The 26,132-nt window shown below is 38.5% G+C and overlaps 1 protein-coding gene across 2 annotated transcripts in view; it reads right to left on the reverse strand.

The window, feature by feature from the left end:
* sugct (succinyl-CoA:glutarate-CoA transferase) overlaps positions 1 to 26,132 on the reverse strand; it is a 332,890-nt gene that overhangs the window by 279,937 nt on the left and 26,821 nt on the right. For both annotated transcript variants that reach the window (XM_031904075.1, XM_002933407.5), the window contains exons 8-9: positions 25,144 to 25,287; positions 14,806 to 14,901 (exon numbers count right to left, since the gene is read on the reverse strand). In XM_031904075.1, the coding sequence (XP_031759935.1) occupies positions 14,806 to 14,901; positions 25,144 to 25,287 (240 nt within the window). The remainder of the gene's footprint in view (positions 1 to 14,805; positions 14,902 to 25,143; positions 25,288 to 26,132) is intronic.

Genomic DNA, 26,132 nt, shown 5'->3' on the forward strand with positions numbered 1-26,132 from the left:
ATCCCGAAAGGGAAAAAATCGTATTGGAAATGAAAATTGTGCGACTTTTTTGTCACCCTCACGATTTTTCGTATGTGTCAATCGCGGGACATACGAAAAAGTTGCGACGGCGACGAAAAAGTCGCAAAAATACCGATCATTACGAAAAAACGCGTTTGGACACTTTCGGTCCGTTCGTGGATTAGTAAATCTGCCCCTATGAGTCAGCTTCCTGCTGATTGGCTCAGATCCACATTCCTAAGGGGGGAGGAGTGAGTTCTTAGCATTCTTGAGGGGGGGGGGAGCAGGAGAGAAGAGAGAGCAGAGAGCTGAGTGTCTCTGGCACATGAATTACAGACACAAGTAATCTTTTCACAGAGAAGTCAGTGCAGCATTGAGTGAGTGAGTGCTTATGGCTGTATTTACATAGACCTTTCTGATAAAGCTTACTTAGTTTTTACATTTCTTTCTCCTTTAAGGCCATTTGAAGTTAGAGGCAGATCCAAAAGGCCTCCTTTTTGAGGAGGGAGTGGGGAACAGTATCCACCATCTGGAATTTCAGCTGTTGTACTCCATGGCCTTTCTCCACAAAGTGCCTTGCAACTGCCTGTTCTAATATTTTTGTTTTTATAACAGACTTTTGTTCCCTTATTCTCTCCTTCACCTGACAAAAATTTGCCCCATGTACAAAAGCCGGCAGGGGCTTTTGAAATATACAGCAAATGCTGTCAAACAGAACAGGTGTAATAGCCCCTAACCTTAATGGTAGTTCCTTTATGGGGATGATATCAAACAAATATACAAACCCTTCAAACAATTTGTACAGCAATTACAATTTAAACACAGAAAAGTTCTATGTTTTCTGGGTTGCAGTGCCAACCCCCCAATATCTGACTGTGCCAGCATAGAGCCTATACTGTGACCCTTTTTGTAAGACACCAAAGGGGGTGGTTTGAAAAACTGAAGATTCGGGATACCACCCCTTAATAAACTCCAATGCTTACGTAATATCCGTGGGCTTATTGTGCTATAAGTAGAGACAAAGGGTATACAATCTAAATGTCCCTTTGAGGGGCCAGACAACAGGCTGCTCTGTCTCTAAGCAGTGCTGATTAAGTTTATGAACATCTATGATGTAATACACTCCCTTCACTCACAATTCGCCTCACCCAACGAGGCCCCGACCATATCATAAACACGTTATCATGTAACGAAACCACATAAGCCAGTGCTCACGATATAGCGGATTGGTATAAATGTACAGTTCCTCAAACCTATTCATATAGATATTACCGTAAGACGGAACCGCAATGGTACTCATTGCCATATGCCTGATCTGCACATAAAATCTATCTTTAAAAAGAAAATAATTTTTATGCAGGAAAAGTTCTAAACAATCAATCTAAACTTTTTTACAAACCATCCAGGGAATCATCTCCTTCCAACTCAACACCTCGAACTGGAGGTGTAGAGGCTCTTCACATCAAGGGTAACCAAAAGGGCATCAGTGGGCAAAATCTCTATCTCTTGCAGCTTAAAAACAAAATCTCCTGGGGCTGCGTGCCTTTGGTCTAAGCCACTGCATAAATAAAGGCTTTTTAATCCTTGATAAAGTGCCTTCCTTGCTGAATCAAACGTGTCGAGTGGATTGTGGAAACAACAGAACGTACACTAGTGCTTCGGAAAGGGAATATGTTGTTTAACATAGCTATAAAAACATTTATGGACTGAGACATTTTACTAAAAATGTCAATGCGTAAATGAGTGCTTGGTGCTTTAAATTAGTAAATTCTCAAACATAACAAATTTGGCCTCTTTACCAACACTGGGAAAATTTGCACCTGAGCAGTAACTCATGGTGACCAGCTTTGTTCAGTCAGCTGCAAGTAAATGAAAGCAAAAATTAAAGCAAACATTTGATTGGTTGCCATGGGTTACTGACCAGTTTTGAAAATTAATTTGGTGGTTCAGCTGCCTAAAGGTGTGACTGAATTGTTTGTAGCAGTAATTATTTATTAAAGTGACATTAGAGGTCAGAAAGCTTGCTTTGTAACAATAGATAAGTGGTTTCCAAATTAAGGGGGTACCACTGCTAGGATGAGAGGCCCTGTCTAAAGGCTGGCTAGGGACAAAGATGGGGAGAACGCCTGTTTTGCTTTCCCAGATACCCCCTGCAGCCAACTTGGAATTCAAATGGAGCAAGGTTTGGGGTGAACTATATTTAATTTTTACATAATCTTGTAACTATGACTACATGGTCGATTTTACATTACTGCAACTTTGCAAGAGCAAGAGCTAAGGAGGGCCCTGGTGAAATATTGGGCCTTAAAGGGGGGCATGAACCAGATATGTTAACCAGGGGTGAGCATAACTTTGGAAAAATTTAAAAAATGCAGTGGAGTCGATGAATGTTTTTTTCTCTCTTTTTTACCTGTGCAAAACAGAACACGTGGCAAAATTCTAGTGCAAAAAAATTCACCACTTGCAAAACTGCCAATTCTGATGCAAATCTTAATAAAACACTTTGCTCGTCCTCAAAGTTGCCCACTGCTATACAGTTAGGCATTAATGGTATCACATTTTTTTACCCGTCCTTTTTAAAGCTGTTCAACAATATCAGACTCATCTCCAAGCGGCACCATCCCATGCATGAACATTCAATTTATGCAAAACCCAAATGCAAACATGACGCTCATGGAAACAACACTTAAGTAGGCACAATATAAGCAGCAGAATTTACATATGTACTTCCAAGGATGATATTTGTGCCTTTAAAATATTCCAGTCACCTAAAGGTAACTTACTAGAAGCAATGCTTAAAAACAAAAGACAAATAAATTAGGTTATAAAAAATACCACAGTGACATCTAGTGGTCAAAAACTATAGCAATCATACAACTGCATCCATTAGCACAGATGTTTCCAGTTGTCTAAGAAAGGCTACAGTGATATAACAGCATTTGCTGGTGGTTATCAAGTAATGGGTTCCAAAATTAAGTAACAGGGTCTTGGATCTCAAAGGTCCTAAAACTCTTGTTTGTACATAACTTATCAAACCAATTTGCTAAATACAACCATATAACTAAATGAAATGACAATATACCAGTTGCCTATTTAAGAATTAAGTATATAGGGAATAATTAAAGGGCACCTATCACCTAAGAATTAGTTTTCTGCAGGCTAATAGAGCCCAAGTATTTTTCTAAGAAAAGCCCCCATACTATACTATACTACATACTAGAGCACTGAATGTAGGCATGATCAGATTTATACAGCAGGTGCCCCTAGGCCAGCACCACTCGTCACTCCCCGCCATCCCCTTTACGTGCAGACATGCACAACATGTTCCTCACCGGGTCTGGAGCACTGGGGATTGCCACGTGGGAGATTTAAAGTGCTATAACTCCTGAGTGTCTCCAGTACTTCGGAACCAATTTGAATGTGGCTGGGCGGCCCCTAAATTATTATTATTTATTTATAAAGCGCCAACATATTCCGCAGCGCTGTACATTAAGTGGGTTTCATACATTGGACATACAGAGTAACATATAAAGCAATCAATAACCAATACAAGAGGTGAAGGGGGCCCTGCCCAAAAGAGCTTACAATCTACAAGGATAAAGGGTTGAGATACAAGGTGTGGGAGTTGGGCGAATACCCAACTGAATCCTGATTTGCATATGTAAATTAGGATATGAAAGGGTTAATGAGCGCCACACGCGGCAAAAAATGTTGTACTTCCATGTTTATGTGACAAGAAGTCACGTAATTTTAAGGATTCGGTTCAGCCAGGAGTGTGGATTCGGCCGAATCCTTCTGCACTACATGGGCGTGTTGGGGGTCGAGCTCCTCCACTTGCCCTCCCCGTCTGTGACCTTACAATGCCAGCTTCCCGGTTCCGGCTCTCTAATTTGTAGGTACCTTCGGGTCTATAAATAGACGGGACTAGCAGGGTCAGGTAGGGTTTGGGCTGGGAGCGGGCGCGTTAAGGTCGGGTGCGCACACTGTTCAAGCAGTGTGGTACAGATATCTGACCTTTGGTGTAAATGTGGATGAAGGTTTTTACACTTTGCCTGCTGACAGGCAGATGTGCCACTTTCAGCTGGGTCACTTGTGGACTTTTAGGTCATGGGTTAGAGCTCCTTCATACTTTTATGTAGATGTGGATTATAAATCGCAGCAAAGTGGAAAATGGATATTGTTTGTGGTCTGCTCTTACTTGAGAAGGTTTTTCCTAGGTTTAACTACAGCTTTTTTGATAAGGTAATCTGGTAGTCTGGAGTTATATCTATATATAAGATCTTTCCTGAGCTATATATATATAACTAGATATAACCCTATTAGATAGATTTATCCCTATCTGCATGGTCTAAATAAATACAAATATGTTGCATTGCTTGCCTTTATCGACTTCATTATAGGTTTGGAGTGGAAACTGTAATTTAAGTATGTACGTCTGTCTGGAGGATTTTGTTAAATAGATGTCACAGAGATTTACTCCTTTATGTGAATAGTGTTGTCAAGGGAGGAGTGGAAGTGCTTTTCGGATAAATAGGATGTCATTAATTTAACAGTAATTAAACTTTTACTCCAGTTATTATACGGCATGTTTGTGTACTAGGCCTCAACATCCATCGTGTCCAAGGTGGTTCCTTTAGGTATAGGGCCTAGGGCAGCAAGTTTGTTTAGAAGGTCTGTGGTATCTTAAATGTAGCTGGGAATATTTAAGACAAGAGCTTCCAAGATGTTTTCCAGCCATCCAAAGATATTCTCTGTAACCAATCATTAGAATCACAATCCTGATATTCTGCCGGAAACTTTGCGCGTCTTTGAAAAATTAAGTGATGTGTATGCCTTTCCACCAGCAATTCAGTTTATTGCCAGTGGAAAGCCATTTTGGGAGATTAGTCACTAGCGGTAGCTGAGATTAAGTGCGGGCAACTAATCACCATTGCCCTAAAAGTTGAGTATTTGCTTCAGAAACACTACTGTAGCTTTTATAATCAAAGCATCTGTGTAGCCATGGGGGTACCTAATCAAATTAAAAACAGGTATAAATTAGACAGGTTACACAGCAGATAACAGGTAAACTCTGAAAAACACCATTGTGTTCTACTGAGCTTATCTGTTATGTGCTATGTAACCTGTGCCTTTTTTCCTGCTTAAATACCCTGTGGCTACACAGCACTTTAGTTATATAAACTTTAGTAGCTTTTCTGAAGCAAACACACAACTCTGCCCAGTGCAGGGCAACAGTACATTAAATTACTTTAAAGGAGACATATATTAAAATTAAGAATATACCAGTGACTTTTACTCCTCTAAATATAGAAGAATTGAGCTTAAAAAGTTGTTTCTTATGGATTTAGTGAGAAATTCCAGTCAAACCCTACTAGTTCCACCCATCTGTCCCACTTCCAGCTGGTTGAATTCTCTGGATGTGCAGGGGAGCCAGCAGCTCTCAGTACACTGCACCAACCAATCAGCAGCTAGGCTGACCTGATAGGGAACTGAAGCCTGTCTTTGCCTGTGTGAGTGCAGGGCTGTGATTGGCTATCCCCCTCCTACTGTGCTTCTGGCTGGGACCATTAGGACATGCCCACCCTTCATTTGAAACACAGACAGAGAACTGATACATAGGGAGCTCCAATAAAGGGGACATTTTTACAGATAGGATTAATGTTTAGCCCAAAGTGAAACCTGCACCATATATTATTCATAATTGCAAACAAAATTATTGCATTTTTCCATTTATCCAATACGTCTCCTTTAAAACACTTTTATTTTTTTGGTGTTCCTGTTCCTTAATGGAAAAATATTTGGAATGCCAAAAATTTCTGCTTTTGCTCAAACAAATTTTCCTTTGTGACCACTTTTGCCAGTGAAACAAAGATTGTAAATAATTGTAATAGTAATAGTTTGCACCAGTGCACAAACTTGTTACTGAAAGTTATTTTTGAGCCAAAAATAAATTCCAGCTTCAAGCATACACAATTATAATTTGCAATGCAATAACTGTCTAACGTATATTACACTGTAAAATCAAAATTTTTATTCTTAATACAATTTTTTCCCATGTGTGACTTTTATTACATTCCCCTTGTCAGAAGCACTCCAGCTAGGAACGCTTAGCATGTCTGCACCACATGATGACATTTCGTATCTCGATGTCAGAGAACCTAGTTCAATGCCCGAATATAGCTCTTACTCTGTGAGTTCCTGGGTGCACCAAAATTACTATTTTGACTTGATCTTCTGGTCCCTGACTTTCTGCTTTGATTCTGACCACATTGATTACTGCCTGCCCCAATCTTTTGCCTGAATACAACTTTGAGCCTTCTTAACCTCTTGGATACTGTGAATGGGACTATTGGTACACAGCTTCCTCCTTGGTCCAGACTTCAACCCCTGAAATGGCTGTTAGGCCCCGACACCCCCTACATCTACATTTTTTTTTTTATCATTTACTATGTACTGTAGTCACTACAGCAGAACTACTGTAAAGGGTACTACACTCTGCTACTAAGAAAATATATCACAATTTTAAAGGATGCCAAGGAATTTGGGGACATATTTTATTCAGTGAACTGTGTTTGCATCAGTATTTTGCAATAAACTTTACAATAAGCCTGTATATACTCCAGTGTGTTATATTTATTATTATTATTTTTAAAGATTGTATTCAGGTTCTAAAATTGTTTCCAACTGCAGGTTTCATAATTATGTTAGCTGGTAAAGGGATACACAATGAGGTGTGTTTGAAATGTTATGGCATTACGTATTTTGCTTTTCTTTTGCCCAACTTCAGTTTGCTTTGTCTGATTTACACTTTCCCTTTCTTATATAACAGTGTCTCCAAAAACACAGATAAAAATTCCAAAGGAAGGACTGCATTGCATATATTACTTGAATAAAAACAAAAAAGAAAGAAAAAAAACTCCAAAGGAATATTTTAGAAAAGGAAGTGAAAATGTACACTCTCTTGGATAATTCACATTCCAAAAGGGAATGGAAATGACTTTCATGAGGTCCAGACACTTCATAATAAGAAAAACAAATGTAGGACAAACAGCTGCACACAAAACCTGCCAAAGCTGTCAGCTAGTCAATATTCTACTTGTATACTAACTTAGCAATATATCGCTGAACAAATACACAAATGTCTGATACTTATTGTAGCAGATCACCAAATTTTCAATTTCAAGTTCTAACTGGAATATTTAAATGTGCCCCATTAGCTGTAGCTAAGCTGCCATTCCAATTACCTTTAGGTAATAAGATTAGGATTAAACATTTTACCTCCATATTTCGGTTTAATGTAGCAAAATTCAAAATGCTTGAGTAAGATTATTATTTTGACAAGATTCTTTGAAGAGTCGAAATTAAACAAGTATTCATTGTACAAGGGATATGCTCTAAACCAGGGGTCCCCAACCTTTCTTACTCGTGAGCCACAGTCAAATGTATAAAGACTTGGAGAGCAACACAAGCATCATAAAAGTTCATGGAGGTGCCAACTTAGGGCTAAGATTGGCTATTAGGCAGCCTCTATGCACACTATCAGCTTACAGGGGGCTTTATTTGATAGGAAATCTTGTTTATCCAACCAAAACTTGTCACCGAGCCAGGAATTCAAAAATAACTCCCTGGTTTGGGAGCACTGAGAGCAACATCCAAGGGGTTGGGGAGCAACATGTTGCCCCTGAGCTACTGGTTGGGGATTTTATTGGGCAATTTATTATGCAACAAAAACACGACAAATCTAAATGCAAAAATACACAGCTAAAACCTGTTGAGATCATGTAGAAGTCAATGGCAGATGTCCCTTTTACAACTGAAAGATTTTTTTTGCTTCATGGTATTAAAGGTTTTTGGGTCTTTTTGACACTGGCTTTTGAGTGACAATTTGAAAAATTTGAGGTTTCATGCAACAACTTCACGTTTCTTTTTTGCAACTTTTTTTAATTTGTGCTTTTTTAATTCAGATGTTTTGATAAATGGAAATGAGTTTAGTCATGCTTTTAAAAGAATATAAAACCACGAAAATCCGAATGTTAATAAATCCCCTCCAAATGTGTGGCTTAAAAGTCGTAACTTGTTGCTTGTACTTATCGGTCTTATTTAATTCAAATCTTATTAGCTCCCACTGCATCCTGCTACAATGCTGCATACATTTCATAGAGATGTATTTGTTCCACCTCTGTTTACAATATATTATTTTATTTTATATAGTTTGCACATTGTGGGAGTTAAAAGTAAGTGTGTGCAGAGGCATGCGACTATTCGCAAACAGCTGAATGCAGCATGCAAAGTGCAAAAAGAATTCCAAATTGCTTCACAAATGAGGTGGTATCTTAAATATATAGATTATTTTTTACATTAAATGTATGTGGCTTTTTGAATTCTTTAAACAAAGACTTTTAGAGGTGAAGGAGAGGCTAATAAAAAGTTAATCTCAATAGTGCCCTTAAGTCTCCCCATATTTCTCCTGTTCAGATGATCAGAAGCCTCACAGCAAAAAAAACACTGAGCTCTGTAAAGAAAGTTCCCATAATGCCTCGCTCCTGCCCCAAGACCAAGATCGGTGTAAACGCTCAGTTAGTTAGACTATGAGGAAGCTTCCTGGTGATTGGGTCAGATCACACATTCCTAAGGGGGGAAAGGGAGTTCGTAGCATTCTTGAGGGAGGAGGGAGCAGGAGAGGGGAGAGAGGAGAGAGCTGGTGTCTCTGGCACAGGAAAATAAAGAGACAAGGAATCCTGTGTTCCTTTTGAAAGAAAACATAGTGCAGCGTTTCTGTGCTTCTGAGTGCTTATGACTGTATTTATATAAAGCTTACTTAGTTTTTACCTTTCCTTCTCCTTTAAGCTCAGTGCTATTACACTGCGCCCTTTTTTTATATATATTGGGAGGGACCAGGATATGAACCCTGACTGGCATGGACCCTCCTTAATCTAAACATAGACAATTGCACAGCTTTTTATAGATACAAGGTAAGTGCAGCACAATGTCAAGTTTCTGAATCGCTAATGGCTTAAAAACAAATAATTAAAAATGCCAATGTTTAGGGCCTCACTGGGCCCTTTATCAATGAATAAGGGAAATGAAAGTGATGGGAAAATGATCAATTCTACATAGGTAGCAAGCAACTGGTAGGATAGAATGAGATCTGTGTGGAATGATCTCAGGCATCCTGTGAATAATAGTATGCTCCAAACACATTAAATTATGGTTAAACAGGGAGATAAGGAGGACTATTTACTATATATATATATATATATATATATATATGTGTGTGTGTGTGTGTGTGAAGAACAGAGTGCCGCACACACAGGGACTTAAAAAAGAACAAAAAATCTTTATTAATCCAATGTTTTGAACACCAAATGTGTTCTTCTTCAGGGACAAACCAAACACCCCCCTTAAATAGCCCACTACTTTTGGTTTGGGGGAAGAACACATTTAGGGGGAGATTTACCAAGACTCATGTGAACGCTCCAAGCGTATTCTCGCCAATTTTTTCACGGCCACGCCACGGAAAGGCTCTGCCGCTGTTTACAATGGTTCGGTACGAAAATTCCATGACTTTCGGATCGCCAATACGATATAATCGTGAGTAATAAGATTTTTTCGTAAGCATTTTTGTGATATTTGCGATCTTCAGAAATTTTCGTATCCAATCCGAATTTTTCCCATTCGGGATTCGAACTCGTGATTTGATAAATCTGCCCCTTAGTATTCGAAACATTGGATTAATAATTATGTTTTGTGCCCTGTGTGTGTGGCACTCTGTTCTTCATTTACATCCATTTCTGGCCAGCAGGGAGTGCTCCTTTTGTTTCTTTTGTACTATATACAGGTCCTTTTCAAAAAATTAGCATATTGTGATAAAGTTCATTATTTTCTGTAATGTACTGATAAACATTAGACTTTCATATATTTTAGATTCATTACACACAACTGAAGTAGTTCAAGCCTTTTCTTGTTTTAATATTGATGATTGTGGCATACAGCTCATGAAAACCCAAAATTCCTATCTCAAAAAATTAGCATATTTCATCCGCCCAATAAAAAAAAAGTGTTTTTAATACAAAAAAAGTCAACCTTCAAATAATTATGTTCAGTTATGCACTCAATACTTGGTCGGGAATCCTTTTGCAGAAATGACTGCTTCAATGTGGCGTGGCATGGAGGCAATCAGCCTGTGGCACTGCTCAGGTGTTATGGAGGCCCAGGGTGCTTCAATAGCGGCCTTAAGCTCATCCAGAGTGTTGGGTCTTGTGTCTCTCAACTTTCTCTTCACAATATCCCACAGATTCTCTATGGGGTTCAGGTCAGGAGAGTTGGCAGGCCAATTGAGCACAGTAATACCATGGGCAGTAAACCATTTACCAGTGGTTTTGGCACTGTGAGCAGGTGCCAGGTCGTGCTGAAAAATGAAATCTTCATCTCCATAAAGCTTTTCAGCAGATGGAAGCATGAAGTGCTCCAAAATCTCCTGATAGCTAGCTGCATTGACCCTGCCCTTGATAAAACACAGTGGACCAACACCAGCAGCTGACATGGCACCCCAGACCATCACTGACTGTGGGTACTTGACACTGGACTTCAGGCATTTTGGCATTTCCCTCTCCCCAGTCTTCCTCCAGACTCTGGCACCTTGATTTCCGAATGACATACTTTGGACCACTGAGCAACAGTCCAGTGCTGCTTCTCTGTAGCCCAGGTCAGGCGCTTCTGCCGCTGTTTCTGGTTCAAAAGTGGCTTGACCTGGGGAATGCAGCACCTGTAGCCCATTTCCTGCACGCGCCTGTACACGGTGGCTCTGGATGTTTCTACTCCAGACTCAGTCCACTGCTTCCGCAGGTCCCCCAAGGTCAGGAATCGGTCCTTCTCCACAATCTTCCTCAGGGCCCAGTCACCTCTTCTCGTTGTGCAGCATTTTCTGCCACACTTTTTCCTTCCCACAGACTTCCCACTAAGGTGCCTTGATACAGCACTCTGGGAACAGCCTATTTGTTCAGAAATTTCTTTTTGTGTCTTACCCTCTTGCTTGAGGGTGTCAATGATGGCCTTCTGGACAGCAGTCAGGTCGGCAGTCTTACCCATGATTGCGGTTTTGAGTAATGAACCAGGCTGGGAGTTTTTAAAAGCCTCAGGAATCTTTTGCAGGTTTTTAGAGTTAATTTGTTGATTCAGATGATTAGGTTAATAGCTCATTTAGAGAACCTTTTCATGATATGCTAATTTTTTGAGATAGGAATTTTGGGTTTTCATGAGCTGTATGCCACAATCATCAATATTAAAACAAGAAAAGGCTTGAACTACTTCAGTTGTGTGTAATGAATCTAAAATATATGAAAGTCTAATGTTTATCAGTACATTACAGAAAATAATGAACTTTATCACAATATGCTAATTTTTTGAAAAGGACCTGTATATATATATAGTTTTTGCTTTTTTGGCTTTTCAGATGCTGTATTCTTTTATTCTTTTTAAGAATTGTTATATAGAGACCTTGTGGCCACTGGTAATTTTCCTCACTCCACAAACCACTATTTTTGATTATTGCCAACCAAACGATAAGTATAATTTTCCATTCCAATTTTAGTGATTGCTTGTGATGCAACAGAACTGTAAAAATACTTTAAATTCTTTCAAAGATAAAAAGGGGCAAAAACAGAAGCAGTACTTGGAATTTAAACAAATCTGTTCTGTCCCTGATTAAAAAAAAACAAACCCCTTCTGGAAAGAAACAGTGGAAAAGAAGCTTTAATCGCCGTATTTGGCAGAGTTGTATCCCAATTAAATGTTACAATCATTTGGACAAAAGCTATGGTGTGACTAGGTCCAGGCATCTGTCATGCACAAAGAACCAGATGTTCAAAATTGTTGAAATTTTTTCAGACCAAATCCCCAACATCTGTGTAAAAAAATACTGTTTAAAAAAAGATTGGAAAAATTAGAAAATTGAGAGGGCAAGCCTATTTAAAGCTAAAATTTGTCACTTGCTCATTTAAAAGACCCCACATCAACTGTTATTTACTAATTTGCTACTAAATTATTGGGCAAAATCGGAACCAGTGTTTCTTATTGTTTCCTTTCCATCTATACTAAACTAGCAATACAAGGTTGAGAAACATGTTTGTGAAAAGAACATTTAAAACACATTGTGCCATCAGCAAGTATAATGTATGCAAAGTCAAATAAACCACAGATGTTTTATTGTAAATGTGCTCTAAAAACAGATGGACTGGAGAAAGTGATCAAATGGCCAAGATGGAATGCTATAAAAGCGGATCTACTGAAAAATCAAGTTAATCAAGCTCCTAAGAACAAATTGTGTTATTTATTATTTGCCAAACGTGATAGCTTTTATAGTACAAGTGACATGAAACAAGCTTGTTAGATTATCATGAAAATGTGTGCCATTTTGTATGCAAGAAATGTACTAAATTACATCTGACTGCATAGCGACGATATATATATCCCTTATGTGGTATATGTGGTAGCCAACAGAAGATGTTGGATTGTGAATTGAATGTTCTTTTAGATTTATGCTGAATTACAGTATCTGTAATAATTGTTTTAGGGCTCAGACAAGAGAAATATTCAGAGGTTTCTGGATTTACCATACCTGTGCTAACATCAAAGAAAAGGAAACCATATCAACACACAAATAGAAAATAAGATTGCACTTCTAGAATCTGTCATATATAACACAATGGGGCTCATTTACCAACAGTGGGCTAAAGCAAGCAAGCCATCAGAAATTAGTCTACTGCAGCAAATGTCTAAATCATGTATAATACCAATACAATTGCCCATGGGCTCCAATAAGAAAGCTGTTTGAAATTAGGAAAATCCTAGTTTCAGGCAACTAAATCACTCAGTTTATGGAAGCTTTTTTTTAGCCCTCCTATAAGCTTTAGATCAAACCCCAGCTCCTATACTGCTGGCTAAGGAATTCTCATTTTAGAGAAGGCCCTTAGGCTTGCAAAGGTATCATTAGGTAAGGCCTCATCCCATTCAAACTCCAGTTATTCCATTTTACTTCTGGCTATATTGTAGTATGCTGGTTGGCAGATGAGGCTAAGAGCGCTCCACTTTTGGAAGGCACCAATCCCCTTGTATACCCATGCATACACTTTTTTTTCAAATGTTTTGCAAGGTCTTTTACCCATCATCATATGTCTACAGATTCCTTCCACCTCATAGAAATCCAACAGGGCCTTCTAAATAATTTAGAGATGACATTGTGGTGAGAGAGTTGATAAATCAACTTGAAGACACAAAAGCTCCATGCATCATGGTTGGTAGGTACCACTATGAAACTCCAGACCCTAGGTATCTATACATATCTAAGAGGCACCCTTTAACAAGTCTTACATTGTCTTCTGCTCCCAGGCTTGTTAAGACTTAAATTCTAAAACCAACCTTGCCTCAATCGTGAGGCTACTAGAAATTTCATGGACTCTGTCAAGAAACATAAAACTCTAATCCTGCATATTGTGTCCTGCCTATTGATGAGAGACCATTGCCAGATCATCTTTGAGACTACTGCAAAATTGAATCTGGTGGTGGAAACTATGCATAATTCATACTCCCCCAGTGATTTTAGGATTCCCTTCAACTCCATAATGCAATCATAGGCTGGTCTCTTGGAGCTGCATTCAACACTGCCTGTCCATACACGTATAACTTTGCTGGAAGTCTCTGCAGCTTTCCAAGCCACCATTTTACTGGATGCCTATAAAGATTCTATTGGTGGTTTCTTCTTCAAATACTCTACTGAGACTCTTCTACCACATCACACTTATGAATACCCTGGGACTATGCCCCAGTAAGGTTAAATATTTTCTTATCTTTCCTTCTCAAACTTCGGCTACAAAGAATTATATTTAGGACCATTCACAAAGAGGTTTATTGTGCCATTCTCTTTTCTTGCTGGGGCTGGTGTTTTTATAAAAAAGGATGTCAGTAAGCTTGATCCTTAATCATAAAGGAGAAAAACTTCTTCTGGAGTATTAGATATCTGTCTCTAAAAAGAAGTTCCCATGAATTCTGAAAATCTCTCTGCAAATGTTTGATCATCAAACACTTATTTTCTTTAGGGGTGGTGTGTCATGTCCCTATAGAGTAAAAACTCCTCCACACCTACTTTGCAGCACTGGGAGATTTTACGGCACCTTAATTATATAGCAGTGTTCTTTGTGCTACTGTATGTCCTTTGTTTGGTGTTGGAATTAAAAAAAAAAAAGCTATTAGTATAGTCAAAACCTAGTAACATTACATATTTAACTATTATTGAATTTTCTCTGTTTACATGTTGAATTTACCACAACCAGGGCAACTTAAGGCCTAATTTATGATTGCTAAATCATAAGGGAAACCCCTTGTGGGTTTGCTAACTCATGTTGGGTTTTGGTTGGAACAAGCACAGCAATTTCCGTAATTTTCCCAGAATGGGCTTTTAGCAGGAAATGTATTTGTGTACAGGGTATATACATAAATCCAAAATCTTTACATAACAGATTTTATTTGTGAAATATTTATGTAAAGCTAGCTAATGTGAACAAATATTTAATTGGTACTGTATCTACAAACATACAATATGCTTTGCCTCTATAAGTGCATATGCCTACTATTGTGAAACAAGGGATATTGCGGTTTTCTGGTAATATTTCTGGCAACATACAAAAAAAGGCTCTCTTTTCTCTCCCAAAATGCAGTTTACACAGTGAAAAAGGGTTATACCATCATATTAATCAGTGTGCTATTATATTTTCTATGTATTTATTCTATAGTTTTTATGCTGCAGAATACCTGATATGGAACAATGCTTCCATGTGCAGTTCCCCAGCGTTTGGCTTCAGCACCACCATTAAGAAAATTTGCAGCAACATGACTAAGACAAGCCACCTAATAGACAGAGGAAAGAGTTATTAGCATAACCTTTTTAAAGGGCATGTTTAACTTACAATGGAAAATGTTGTAGACAGGTGTTGTACACCTAAATAGAAAGTGGTTTAAATGACAGATTGGACAATAACAAATAGAGAGTCTGAATAGAAAGATAATAAATAAAAAAAAGATAATGACCAATAATAAAATCTAGCTTCCCATATTGTATCTGTCCAGCAACCAGTAGGGGCAAGGCAAAATAAATGAGAAAAATAACTGCAAAATGTCTTCTAATGTCTATATCATAAGAAAATATTCAAATATAAACTTTTCTTTTATATATTCTCTGTCAAAAAATGTAGTTATAAAATGGATCTCCTGCAACGTACTCTTTTGCAGAGATGTTAAAATAGTGCTTTAACCCTTTCACTGCCAGCCGTTTTGAACAAAGCGGAACTTCTACTGCCAGACAGTTTTTGAACATTTTGCACTGTTTCACTTTAGGGGCCTTTCCTTGGGGGAACTTTTAGTTTACCCAGGAAAACAATATATTGTTTTTTTCAGGACAACCTAAGCTTTTAAAATATGGTAGAATTTTTGTGTAATTCCAATTTTGTAACAAGATATAGGCTTCTAAATGTCTAAAAAATGAAAAAAAATTATATTTTCCATAATATAAACACATATACCAGAAACAAAAAATATTTTATGCATGAAAATACACCTGATTTGGAAAGTCCCATGTCTCCTGAACGTGCCAATACCAAATATATATGTTTTATGGAGATTTCTCACTTGTATAGGTCACAAACTCCCAGCAGTACACTACCAAATTTCCAAAGCACTGCTCCAGAAAGCTGCATACTTTAGATTTTAAGGCCAAAAATTCCGCTACCAGAAAGTTTATCCCAAAAAATTTTACATTTTTAGAAAGAAGAGATTCTGGGGAATCCAGAATAGGCACAACTGTCTGTCTACTCCAAACTATCAAGTCGCAATGCTTTCCTAAAGTTATTGGTTTTTATCAAAATTTGTGAAATTTTTTTAAAATCGCTTCAAAGCTTCCAGTCTATAGTATCTTATCTCCTACAGGTCATAAAGTAACCAAATAAAACACCCTAAATATGAATGCCAGGGGTCCACTGAACAGTTTGATGCCCAATATGTATAGTTTTAGCTAAGTATGTGGCATGTAGGGGCCCCAATGTGAACATACACCCATATGTACTGTCATTTCTGTCATTTCAGCTTCTGCAAAATCAACATTTACATCATTACATGTGGGATAAAGCTAGTAAAAAGTACATTCACCCCAGAAAGCCATATATTTTTGGAAAGTGCACATTCCCCCGAATCTAAAATGGGTATCCATGTCTTTCTACTCCACAGTACCAAGCCGCAAAGCTTTCCTAAAGTTGGCAATTTTGATAACATTTCCAAAAATCCACTCAAAGCTTCCAGTTTCCAGCATCTTATCTCCCACATAGCATTAGGTACCAAGATAAAACACCCTAAATATGAACGCCAGGGGCCCACTGAACAGTTTGATGCCCAATATGTATAGGTTTACCTAAGTATGTGGCATGTAGGGGCCCCAATGAGAATATACCCCCATATGATCTATAATTTCAGCTTCTGCAAAATCAATACATTTACATCATTATATGTGGGATAATACTAGTAAAAAGTACATTAACCCCAGAAAGTCATATATTTTTGGAAAGTACACATTCCCCCGAATCTAAAATGGGTACCCATGTCTTTCTACTCCACAGTACCAAGCCATAAAGCTTTCCTAAGTTTGACGATTTTTATGGCATTTCCAAAAATCACCTCAAAACTTCCACTATGCAGCATCTTATCTTCTACAGGTCATTAGGTACCAAGACAAAACACCCTAAATATGAACCCCAGAGGTCTACTGAACAGTTTGATGCCCAATATGTATAGGTTTACCTAAGTATGTGGCATGTAGGGGCCCCAATGTGAACATATACCCATATGTACTGTCATTTCTGTCATTTCAGCTTCTGCAAAATCAACATTTACATCATTACATGTGGGATAAAGCTAGTAAAAACTACATTCACCCCAGAAAGTCATATATTTTTGGAAAGTACACATTCCCCCGAATCTAAAATGGGTACCCATGTCTTTCTACTTCACAGTACCAAGCCATAAAGCTTTCCTAAGTTTGACGATTTTTATGGCATTTCCAAAAATCACCTCAAAACTTCCACTATGCAGCATCTTATTTTCTACAGGTCATTAGGTACCAAGACAAAACACCCTAAATATGAACCCCAGAGGTCTACTGAACAGTTTGATGCCCAATATGTATAGGTTTACCTAAGTATGTGGCATGTAGGGGCCCCAATGTGAACATATACCCATATGTACTGTCATTTCTGTCATTTCAGCTTCTGCAAAATCAACATTTACATCATTACATGTGGGATAAAGCTAGTAAAAAGTACATTCACCCCAGAAAGTCATATCTTTTTGGAAAGTACACATTCCCCCGAATCTAAAATGGGTACCCATGTCTTTCTACTCCACAGTACCAAGCCATAAAGCTTTCCTAAGTTTGACGATTTTTATGGCATTTCCAAAAATCACCTCAAAACTTGCACTATGCAGCATCTTATCTTCTACAGGTCATTAGGTACCAAGACAATACACCCTAAATATGAACCCCAGAGGTCTACTGAACAGTTTGATGCCCAATATGTATAGGTTTACCTAAGTATGTGGCATATAGGGGCCCCAATGTGAACATATACGCATATGTACTGTCATTTCTGTCATTTCAGCTTCTGCAAAATCAACATTTACATCATTACATGTGGGATAAAGCTAGTAAAAACTACATTCACCCCAGAAAGTCATATATTTTTGGAAAGTACACATTCCCCCGAATCTAAAATGGGTACCCATGTCTTTCTACTCCACAGTACCAAGCCATAAAGCTTTCCTAAGTTTGACGATTTTTATAGCATTTCCAAAAATCACCTCAAAACTTCCACTATGCAGCATCTTATTTTCTACAGGTCATTAGGTACCAAGACAAAACACCCTAAATATGAACCCCAGAGGTCTACTGAACAGTTTGATGCCCAATATGTATAGGTTTACCTAAGTATGTGGCATATAGGGGCCCCAATGTGAACATATACCCATATGTACTGTCATTTCTGTCATTTCAGCTTCTGCAAAATCAACATTTACATCATTACATGTGGGATAAAGCTAGTAAAAACTACATTCACCCCAGAAAGTCATATATTTTTGGAAAGTACACATCCCCCCGAATCTAAAATGGGTACCCATGTCTTTCTACTCCACAGTACCAAGCCATAAAGCTTTCCTAAGTTTGACGATTTTTATGGCATTTCCAAAAATCACCTCAAAACTTCCACTATGCAGCATCTTATTTTCTACAGGTCATTAGGTACCAAGACAAAACACCCTAAATATGAACCCCAGAGGTCTACTGAACAGTTTGATGCCCAATATGTATAGGTTTACCTAAGTATGTGGCATATAGGGGCCCCAATGTGAACATATACCCATATGTACTGTCATTTCTGTCATTTCAGCTTCTGCAAAATCAACATTTACATCATTACATGTGGGATAAAGCTAGTAAAAACTACATTCACCCCAGAAAGTCATATATTTTTGGAAAGTACACATCCCCCCGAATCTAAAATGGGTACCCATGTCTTTCTACTCCACAGTACCAAGCCATAAAGCTTTCCTAAGTTTGACGATTTTTATGGCATTTCCAAAAATCACCTCAAAACTTCCATTATGCAGCATCTTATTTTCTACAGGTCATTAGGTACCAAGACAAAACACCCTAAATATGAACCCCAGAGGTCCACTGAACAGTTTGATGCCCAATATGTATAGGTTTACCTAAGTATGTGGCATATAGGGGCCCCAATGTGAACATACACCCATATGTACTGTCATTTCTGTCATTTCAGCTTCTGCAAAATCAACATTTACATCATTACATGTGGGATAAAGCTAGTAAAAAGTACATTCACCCCAGAAAGCCATATATTTTTGGAAAGTACACATTCCCCCGAATCTAAAATGGGTACCCATGTCTTTCTACTCCAAAGTACCAAGCCGCAAAGCTTTCCTAAAGTTGGCAATTTTGATAACATTTCCAAAAATCCACTCAAAGCTTTCAGTTTCCAGAATCTTATCTCCCACATAGTGTTAGGTACCAAGATAAAACACCCTAAATATGAACGCCAGGGGTCCACTGAACAGTTTGATGCCCAATATGTATAGGTTTACCTAAGTATGTGGCATGTAGGGGCCCCAATGAGAACATACCCCCATATGAACTATCATTTCAGCTTCTGCAAAATCAATACATTTACATCATTATATGTGGGATAATGCTAGTAAATAGTACATTCACCCCAGAAAGTCATATATTTTTGGAAAGTACACATCCCCCCGAATCTAAAATGGGTACTCATGTCTTTCTACTCCAAAGTACCAAGCCATATAGCTTTCCTAAGTTTGATGATTTTTATGGCATTTCCAAAAATCACCTCAAAACTTCCACTATACAGGATCCTATTTTCTACAGGTCATTAGGTACCAAGATAAAACACCCTAAATATGAACCCCAGAGGTGTACTGAACAGTTTGATGCCCACTGTACATAGGTTTATCAAAGCACATGGCACTTAGAGAACCCCAAATATACCTTGTGCACACTAATTTCATGGCTTATCTTTACCTAATTCATAAACACATGGCAGTTTTATGAGGGGTAGAAGCTGCAGAAATGTAGGGTGACCCCTAAAATCCCTATATTTTTGGAAAGTACACATTCTGACAAATCCAACAAGGGTAAAGAGTCCTTTCTACACCAAAGTACCAATCTGCAAAGCTTTCCTAAAGCTAGTGGTTTTTATGACATTTCAGAAAATCACATAAAAATATTGCAGTTTGCCGCATTTATCTCACACAATTTCTTGCGTACAAAGGCAACACACCCCAAATAGGAACACCAGAGGTCTACTGAACAGTTTGATGCCCAATATGCATAGATATACCAAAGTCTGCGGTATGTACTGACCCCAAAATGAAAATAGCGCATAAGGATTTCTCGCCTGCCAGCTCAGCTTTTGCACACAGAGCCCCCTGACAGCCTATTATATGCAGTAAGACCCCCAAACTACACAGGGACCCCCAGAAAACCATATATTTTTGGAAAGTACACATTCTGACAAATCCAACAAGGGTAAAGAGTCCTTTCTACACCAAAGTACCCATCTGCAAAGCTTTCCTAAAGTTAGTGGTTTTTATGACATTTGAGAAAATCGCATAAAAATATTGCAGTTTGCTGCATTTATCTCACACAATTTCTTGCGTACAAAGGCAACACACCCCAAATAGGAACACCAGAGGTCTACTGAACAGTTTGATGCCCAATATGCATAGATATACCAAAGTCTGCGGTATGTACTGACCCCAAAATGAAAATAGCGCATAAGGATTTCTCGCCTGCCAGCTCAGCTTTTGCACACAGAGCCCCCTGACAGCCTATTATATGCAGTAAGACCCCCAAACTACACAGGGACCCCCAGAAAGCCATATATTTTTGGAAAGTACACATTCTGACAAATCCAACAAGGGTAAAGAGTCCTTTCTACACCAAAGTACCCATCTGCAAAGCTTTCCTAAAGTTAGTGGTTTTTATGACATTTGAGAAAATCGCATAAAAATGTTGCAGTTTGCCGCATTTATCTCACACAATTTCTTGCGTACAAAGGCAGCTCACCCCAAATAGGAACACCAGAGGCCTACTGAACAGATTGATGCCCAATATGCATAGATATACCAAAGTCTGCGGTGTGTACTGACCCCAAAATGAAAAAAGCGCATAAGGATTTCTCGCCTGCCAGCTCAGCTTTTGCACACAGAGCCCCCTGACAGCCTATTATATGCAGTAAGACCCCCAAACTACACAGGGACCCCCAGAAAACCATATATTTTTGGAAAGTACACATTCTGACAAATCCAACAAGGGTAAAGAGTCCTTTCTACACCAAAGTACCCATCTGCAAAGCTTTCCTAAAGTTAGTGGTTTTTATGACATTTGAGAAAATCGCATAAAGATGTTGCAGTTTGCCGCATTTATCTCACACAATTTCTTGCGTACAAAGGCAGCTCACCCCAAATAGGAACACCAGAGGCCTACTGAACAGATTGATGCCCAATATGCATAGATATACCAAAGTCTGCGGTATGTACTGACCCCAAAATGAAAATAGCGCATAAGGATTTCTCGCCTGCCAGCTCAGCTTTTGCACACAGAGCCCCCTGACAGCCTATTATATGCAGTAAGACCCCCAAACTACACATGGACCCCCAGAAAACCATATATTTTTGGAAAGTACACATTCTGGCAAATCCAACAAGGGTAAAGAGTCCTTTCTACACCAAAGTACCCATCTGCAAAGCTTTCCTAAAGTTAGTGGTTTTTATGACTATTGAGAAAATCGCATAAAAATGTTGCAGTTTGCCACATTTATCTCACACAATTTCTTGCGTACAAAGGCAAGTCACCCCAAATAGGAACACCAGAGGCCTACTGAACAGATTGATGCCCAATATGCATAGATATACCAAAGTCTGCGGTGTGTACTGACCCCAAAAAGAAAATAGCGCATAAGGATTTCTCGCCTGCCAGCTCAGCTTTTGCACACAGAGCCCCCTGACAGCCTATTATATGCAGTAAGACCCCCAAACTACACAGGGACCCCCAGAAAGCCATATATTTTTGGAAAGTACACATTCTGACAAATCCAACAAGGGTAAAGAGTCCTTTCTACACCAAAGTACCAATCTGCAAAGCTTTCCTAAAGTTAGTGGTTTTTATGACATTTGAGAAAATCGCATAAAAATGTTGCAGTTTGCCGCATTTATCTCACACAATTTTTTGCGTACAAAGGCAACACACCCCAAATAGGAACACCAGAGGCCTACTGAACAGTTTGATGCCCAATATGCATAGATATACCAAAGTCTGCGGTATGTACTGACCCCAAAATGAAAATAGCGCATAAGGATTTCTCGCCTGCCAGCTCAGCTTTTGCACACAGAGCCCCCTGACGGCCTATTATATGCAGTAAGACCCCCAAACTACACAGGGACCCCCAGAAAACCATATATTTTTGGAAAGTACACATTCTGATGAATTCAAAATAGGTAAAGTTATTTTTGTACACCAAAGTTACACATGGCAAAGCTATGCTAAAACAGATCAGGAATACTAATATAGGGATAAAAATGTGCAAATCAGTGAAACAACAAAATAAGCCACATGACAGTGTAATTAGTGGTCAGAATATCTGATCCAATAGTCACGCTGTCAAAATAAACAGTTTTTGGGGGAAATAGAAAAAAAAAAAAGAAGTAAAATGAAAAAAAATTTTAAAAATTTTTTAAAATTTTTTTTGAGTTTGTGTATACATGTGCACATGTAAAAGTTGTGTGACAGTGTGTATATGAGTGTATATGAGTGTATATGAGTGTATATAAGTGTATATAATTGTGCAAAGTGGGAAAAAAAAAACAAAAAAAAAACAACCTGTGCTAAATTGTGTTGTATGTGTGTATAAATGTATATAAATGTATGTAAGTGTGTGTAAAAGTGTGTATAAACAAAAATAAAGTCACACTTACCTGTCCTGAAGATCAGATCGGTTCCCAGCTCCTCCATGCTGCAGACGTCAGGAGGAAGTGAGTAGGAGGCGGCTCAGGGGGGAAGCAGGAAGCAGTACAAGCAGCAGATGCGATGCGATCGCATCTGCTGCTTGTAGGATGGTCCTGCGATAATCGCATCGCAGGACCATCCCCCCCAACCCCCTCCGCTCGTTGCGGAAGGGGTTTGGGTCACTTCTGTCTCTCTGCACCGGCGGCTTTTGCCGCCGATGCAGAGAGAATGGCCTAGGGAAAGAAAACGTAGGTACTACGGTGTCGGCAGGAAACTGCCTTTTTTAAAACACCGTAGTACCTACGTGCTTGGCAGGGAAAGGGTTAACGGTCATAAGAAATATGCACAGACATGACTTTGTTGACATATCTGAATCCACCGTTGCTGCATGTCACTGACTTAAACTAATAATGACAGTAACCACAGACACTTTCTAGCTTGAAAATGCACATTTGCGCATTTTCAGACACACAAATTTGGGCTCATTAATAGAAGAAGAACAGAATGTGAAAGAATATATCATTCCTCTAAAAAAGTGGTTCCCAAATTGTGGGGCTTAGAGTCTTAGATAGATGAGCTTAGTAAGGTTATGACATGCATAAACTGAAGAGGTTTTTAAAATTGCCTCATAATGCTTCTTAATAAATGACCTATATTAAATGACTTGCTTCCTAGATTTGTCATGAGCAACAGACATTACATTATAAATCACTTAATACAGACAAGGTATTTATAGATAAGCTTTTTCATTTCTAAAAAAAGGTTATATATGATTGGATGGAAAATTAAATGAAGCATTCTAATATTGATTGCTAAAGGTGGACACATTAAGAATAGAACATGGAAAGACTGTAAAGCATTGAAGTATGACGGACAAGGAAATTAAATATTAAAAGAAGCCAGACTAAACAATTTGCACAAAGAGCACATTGAATAAAATATGTAATAATCTGTACAGATTAATTTAATGTTGTCAATGCAAACAAATATTAATTAATAAGAACTGGATGATTCATTATAAAGTGATAAAAACATATACATCCAGCTTACATCCTTTGAAACCATGTCTTTAATGCACAAACTATAGCTGTACAGCACAAAGTCAAATGGAGACTTCTAAGAAGAGGCCCATATTATATTTAACTTTCATATTAGCAGGCTTCCTTTTTATTAGTACAGATGAAGTAATGGCAAGGGGCAAAAGGTTCGTTTTGACATATATGTTCCAACATAATCTGTCCAACGTATCCTCTGATTCACCACAAGATAAGATGCGTGAAAAGAAACCTGAGCAAGTAACTATAAAAAGTGTCCAACTGCATGTATGGCCACTCGTATAGTATCCATAAATTTGGCCCTCATGCTGATCATGGGATTCTTCTGCTTGCAAGGGTTTCTTTGGGTATGCCTTCCTAAAATACACAAACCTCTGCACAATCTTTCTGGGCAGCCAACTGAGAATAATTTCTGTAATGCAACCTTTGTTTAGATAATTAGATTTGGCTTTACAGGTGGCACACAGCCCCTGTCACCATGATTAAACTTCCATTTAAGGTGAATGCAAAATTGTCCTAAGATTATCAATGCACTTATTTAGCCTGCTGAATGGCATGCAATTTTGCACAAGCTGAAAGCAGAGGATATTATGGAAACAAAGGAACCCTGGAATTAACACTAGCCTTAGGCTAGTGGTAAATTCAGCATTAACTTAGCTGTTATGATGCTGTTAATTAAAAGTGGCACCATAGCGTACAAATGCAGTAAGAAAACCAAAGCGGATGTAAGCTTGCAGGCTCCTGCAATTAACATAGAATTCTGGGAAAATGCTGCATTGTGGGTAAAAAGCATGGTTATTTTAGTTAGAGTTTTGTGCTTTGCATTGAGCACTGCCTTGGCAAATTAACCCTTAAGTACATAACAGACAGTCCAAATGTCTGTGTGTGTGTTCAAGCCTGACTATTTGGCAACCTTTTAAAGGAGAAGGAAAGGTAAAAACTAAGTAAGCTTTATCAGAAAGGTCTATGTGAATACAGCCATAAGCATTCACAGAAACGCTGATAGTCCTCTATCAAAAGAAACACAGGATTTCTTGTTTTGTAAACATGTTGTTCGGGTGTCTGACTTCCTCTCTCAGAAAAATCCTTAATTCCCATGGCCAGAGTCTGCACAGTTCTCTCCTCTCTCCTGCTTCCCCCTCCCACCAGAATGCTAAGAACTCCCTTCCCCCCTCCTTAAGCAATGTGTGATCTGAGCTATAACGCTAGAGACTGCAAACAGGAAGCCATTTAAAATGGCAGCTGCCATCTTAAGCAAATGGAGAAAGCTTCTAGGGTTCTTTACTCGGTATAGAAATGCTTTCTGCAGAATAAATATATTGTTCTAGGTGGCACAAATGTGGTGAATCTATTGGCAGTAAAATACCAAATTGACTTTCCCTCCTTTAAAACTGTTAGCTACTAAGGAAAACAGTATATAAACTACAAGATGATCTTATTTTTAAAACCAACCTGTGATGACAGCAGGTTGCAGTCAATGTGCATCCCCTTTCCTGTTTTAGACCTCTGGAGTAAACCAGCCATAATGGCTCCATGAGCATACAATCCAGTAGCAAGATCTGTCATAGCTACTCCAGGGCGCACTGGATCCCCATCCTGTGGATTAAGGATATAACTTTCATTAGACATTTGTTATGCAAATTATAATTTATAACTGCAACTGAATTATGTTAAAAGTGAATCTATATGCTATTTACAAGCAGAGATGATGGACATTTTTACTTTTTTTCTACAGATCAGTCCCAGGGCCAAATGGTCAATATATTATATAACAGAAAATTGACCGGCACAACAAGTGTGATGCAAGCGGGGCTTAGTCCCTGCATGTTTATTCAAAGTATAGCAGCAACGTTTTGGCGGCGTACCCCTTCGTCAGGCATGTCCTCGAAATGTTGCTGCTATACTTTAAATAAACAGGGGCTAAGCCCCGCTTGCATCACACTCGTTGTGCAGGTCAATTTTCTGCTGTATTTCTGTGAGAGTGCCGACTCTATAAGCTGTGCACAGAGTCAGTATTTGAGGAGGTAAGGGTGATGCTGGTGGAACTTTTTGTCTTACAATATATTATATAATAAATATGAAGAGGAGCTAGCACATTGTTTGCCTTGGGTGATTTTCACGAAACATCTATAGCAACAACATTAGCAAGTAATGAATAATTAGTGACAAGCCCCACTTGTATCATGTGTATCTAATCAATTAGAATAAGTGGTTTATTTACTGTATTTCTTTGTGGAGGGGAAGAAGCACACCAGTGTATTGGCAATGCCTTTAAGTAATTTATTTGCAGAAATGAACAAACAGCACAAGCTTTCGGGGGTGACCCCTTCTTCAGGTGCAATACACACAAGTGAACAATTTACTCATTAAATACCTTAACAGACCATGTGACACTATCATGTGACCCATTAACCCCATCACGGCTGCAATACCAAACAGTC

Source organism: Xenopus tropicalis, chromosome 6 (assembly GCF_000004195.4).
Source record: "Xenopus tropicalis strain Nigerian chromosome 6, UCB_Xtro_10.0, whole genome shotgun sequence".
Taxonomy (NCBI): Eukaryota; Metazoa; Chordata; class Amphibia; order Anura; family Pipidae; genus Xenopus; species Xenopus tropicalis.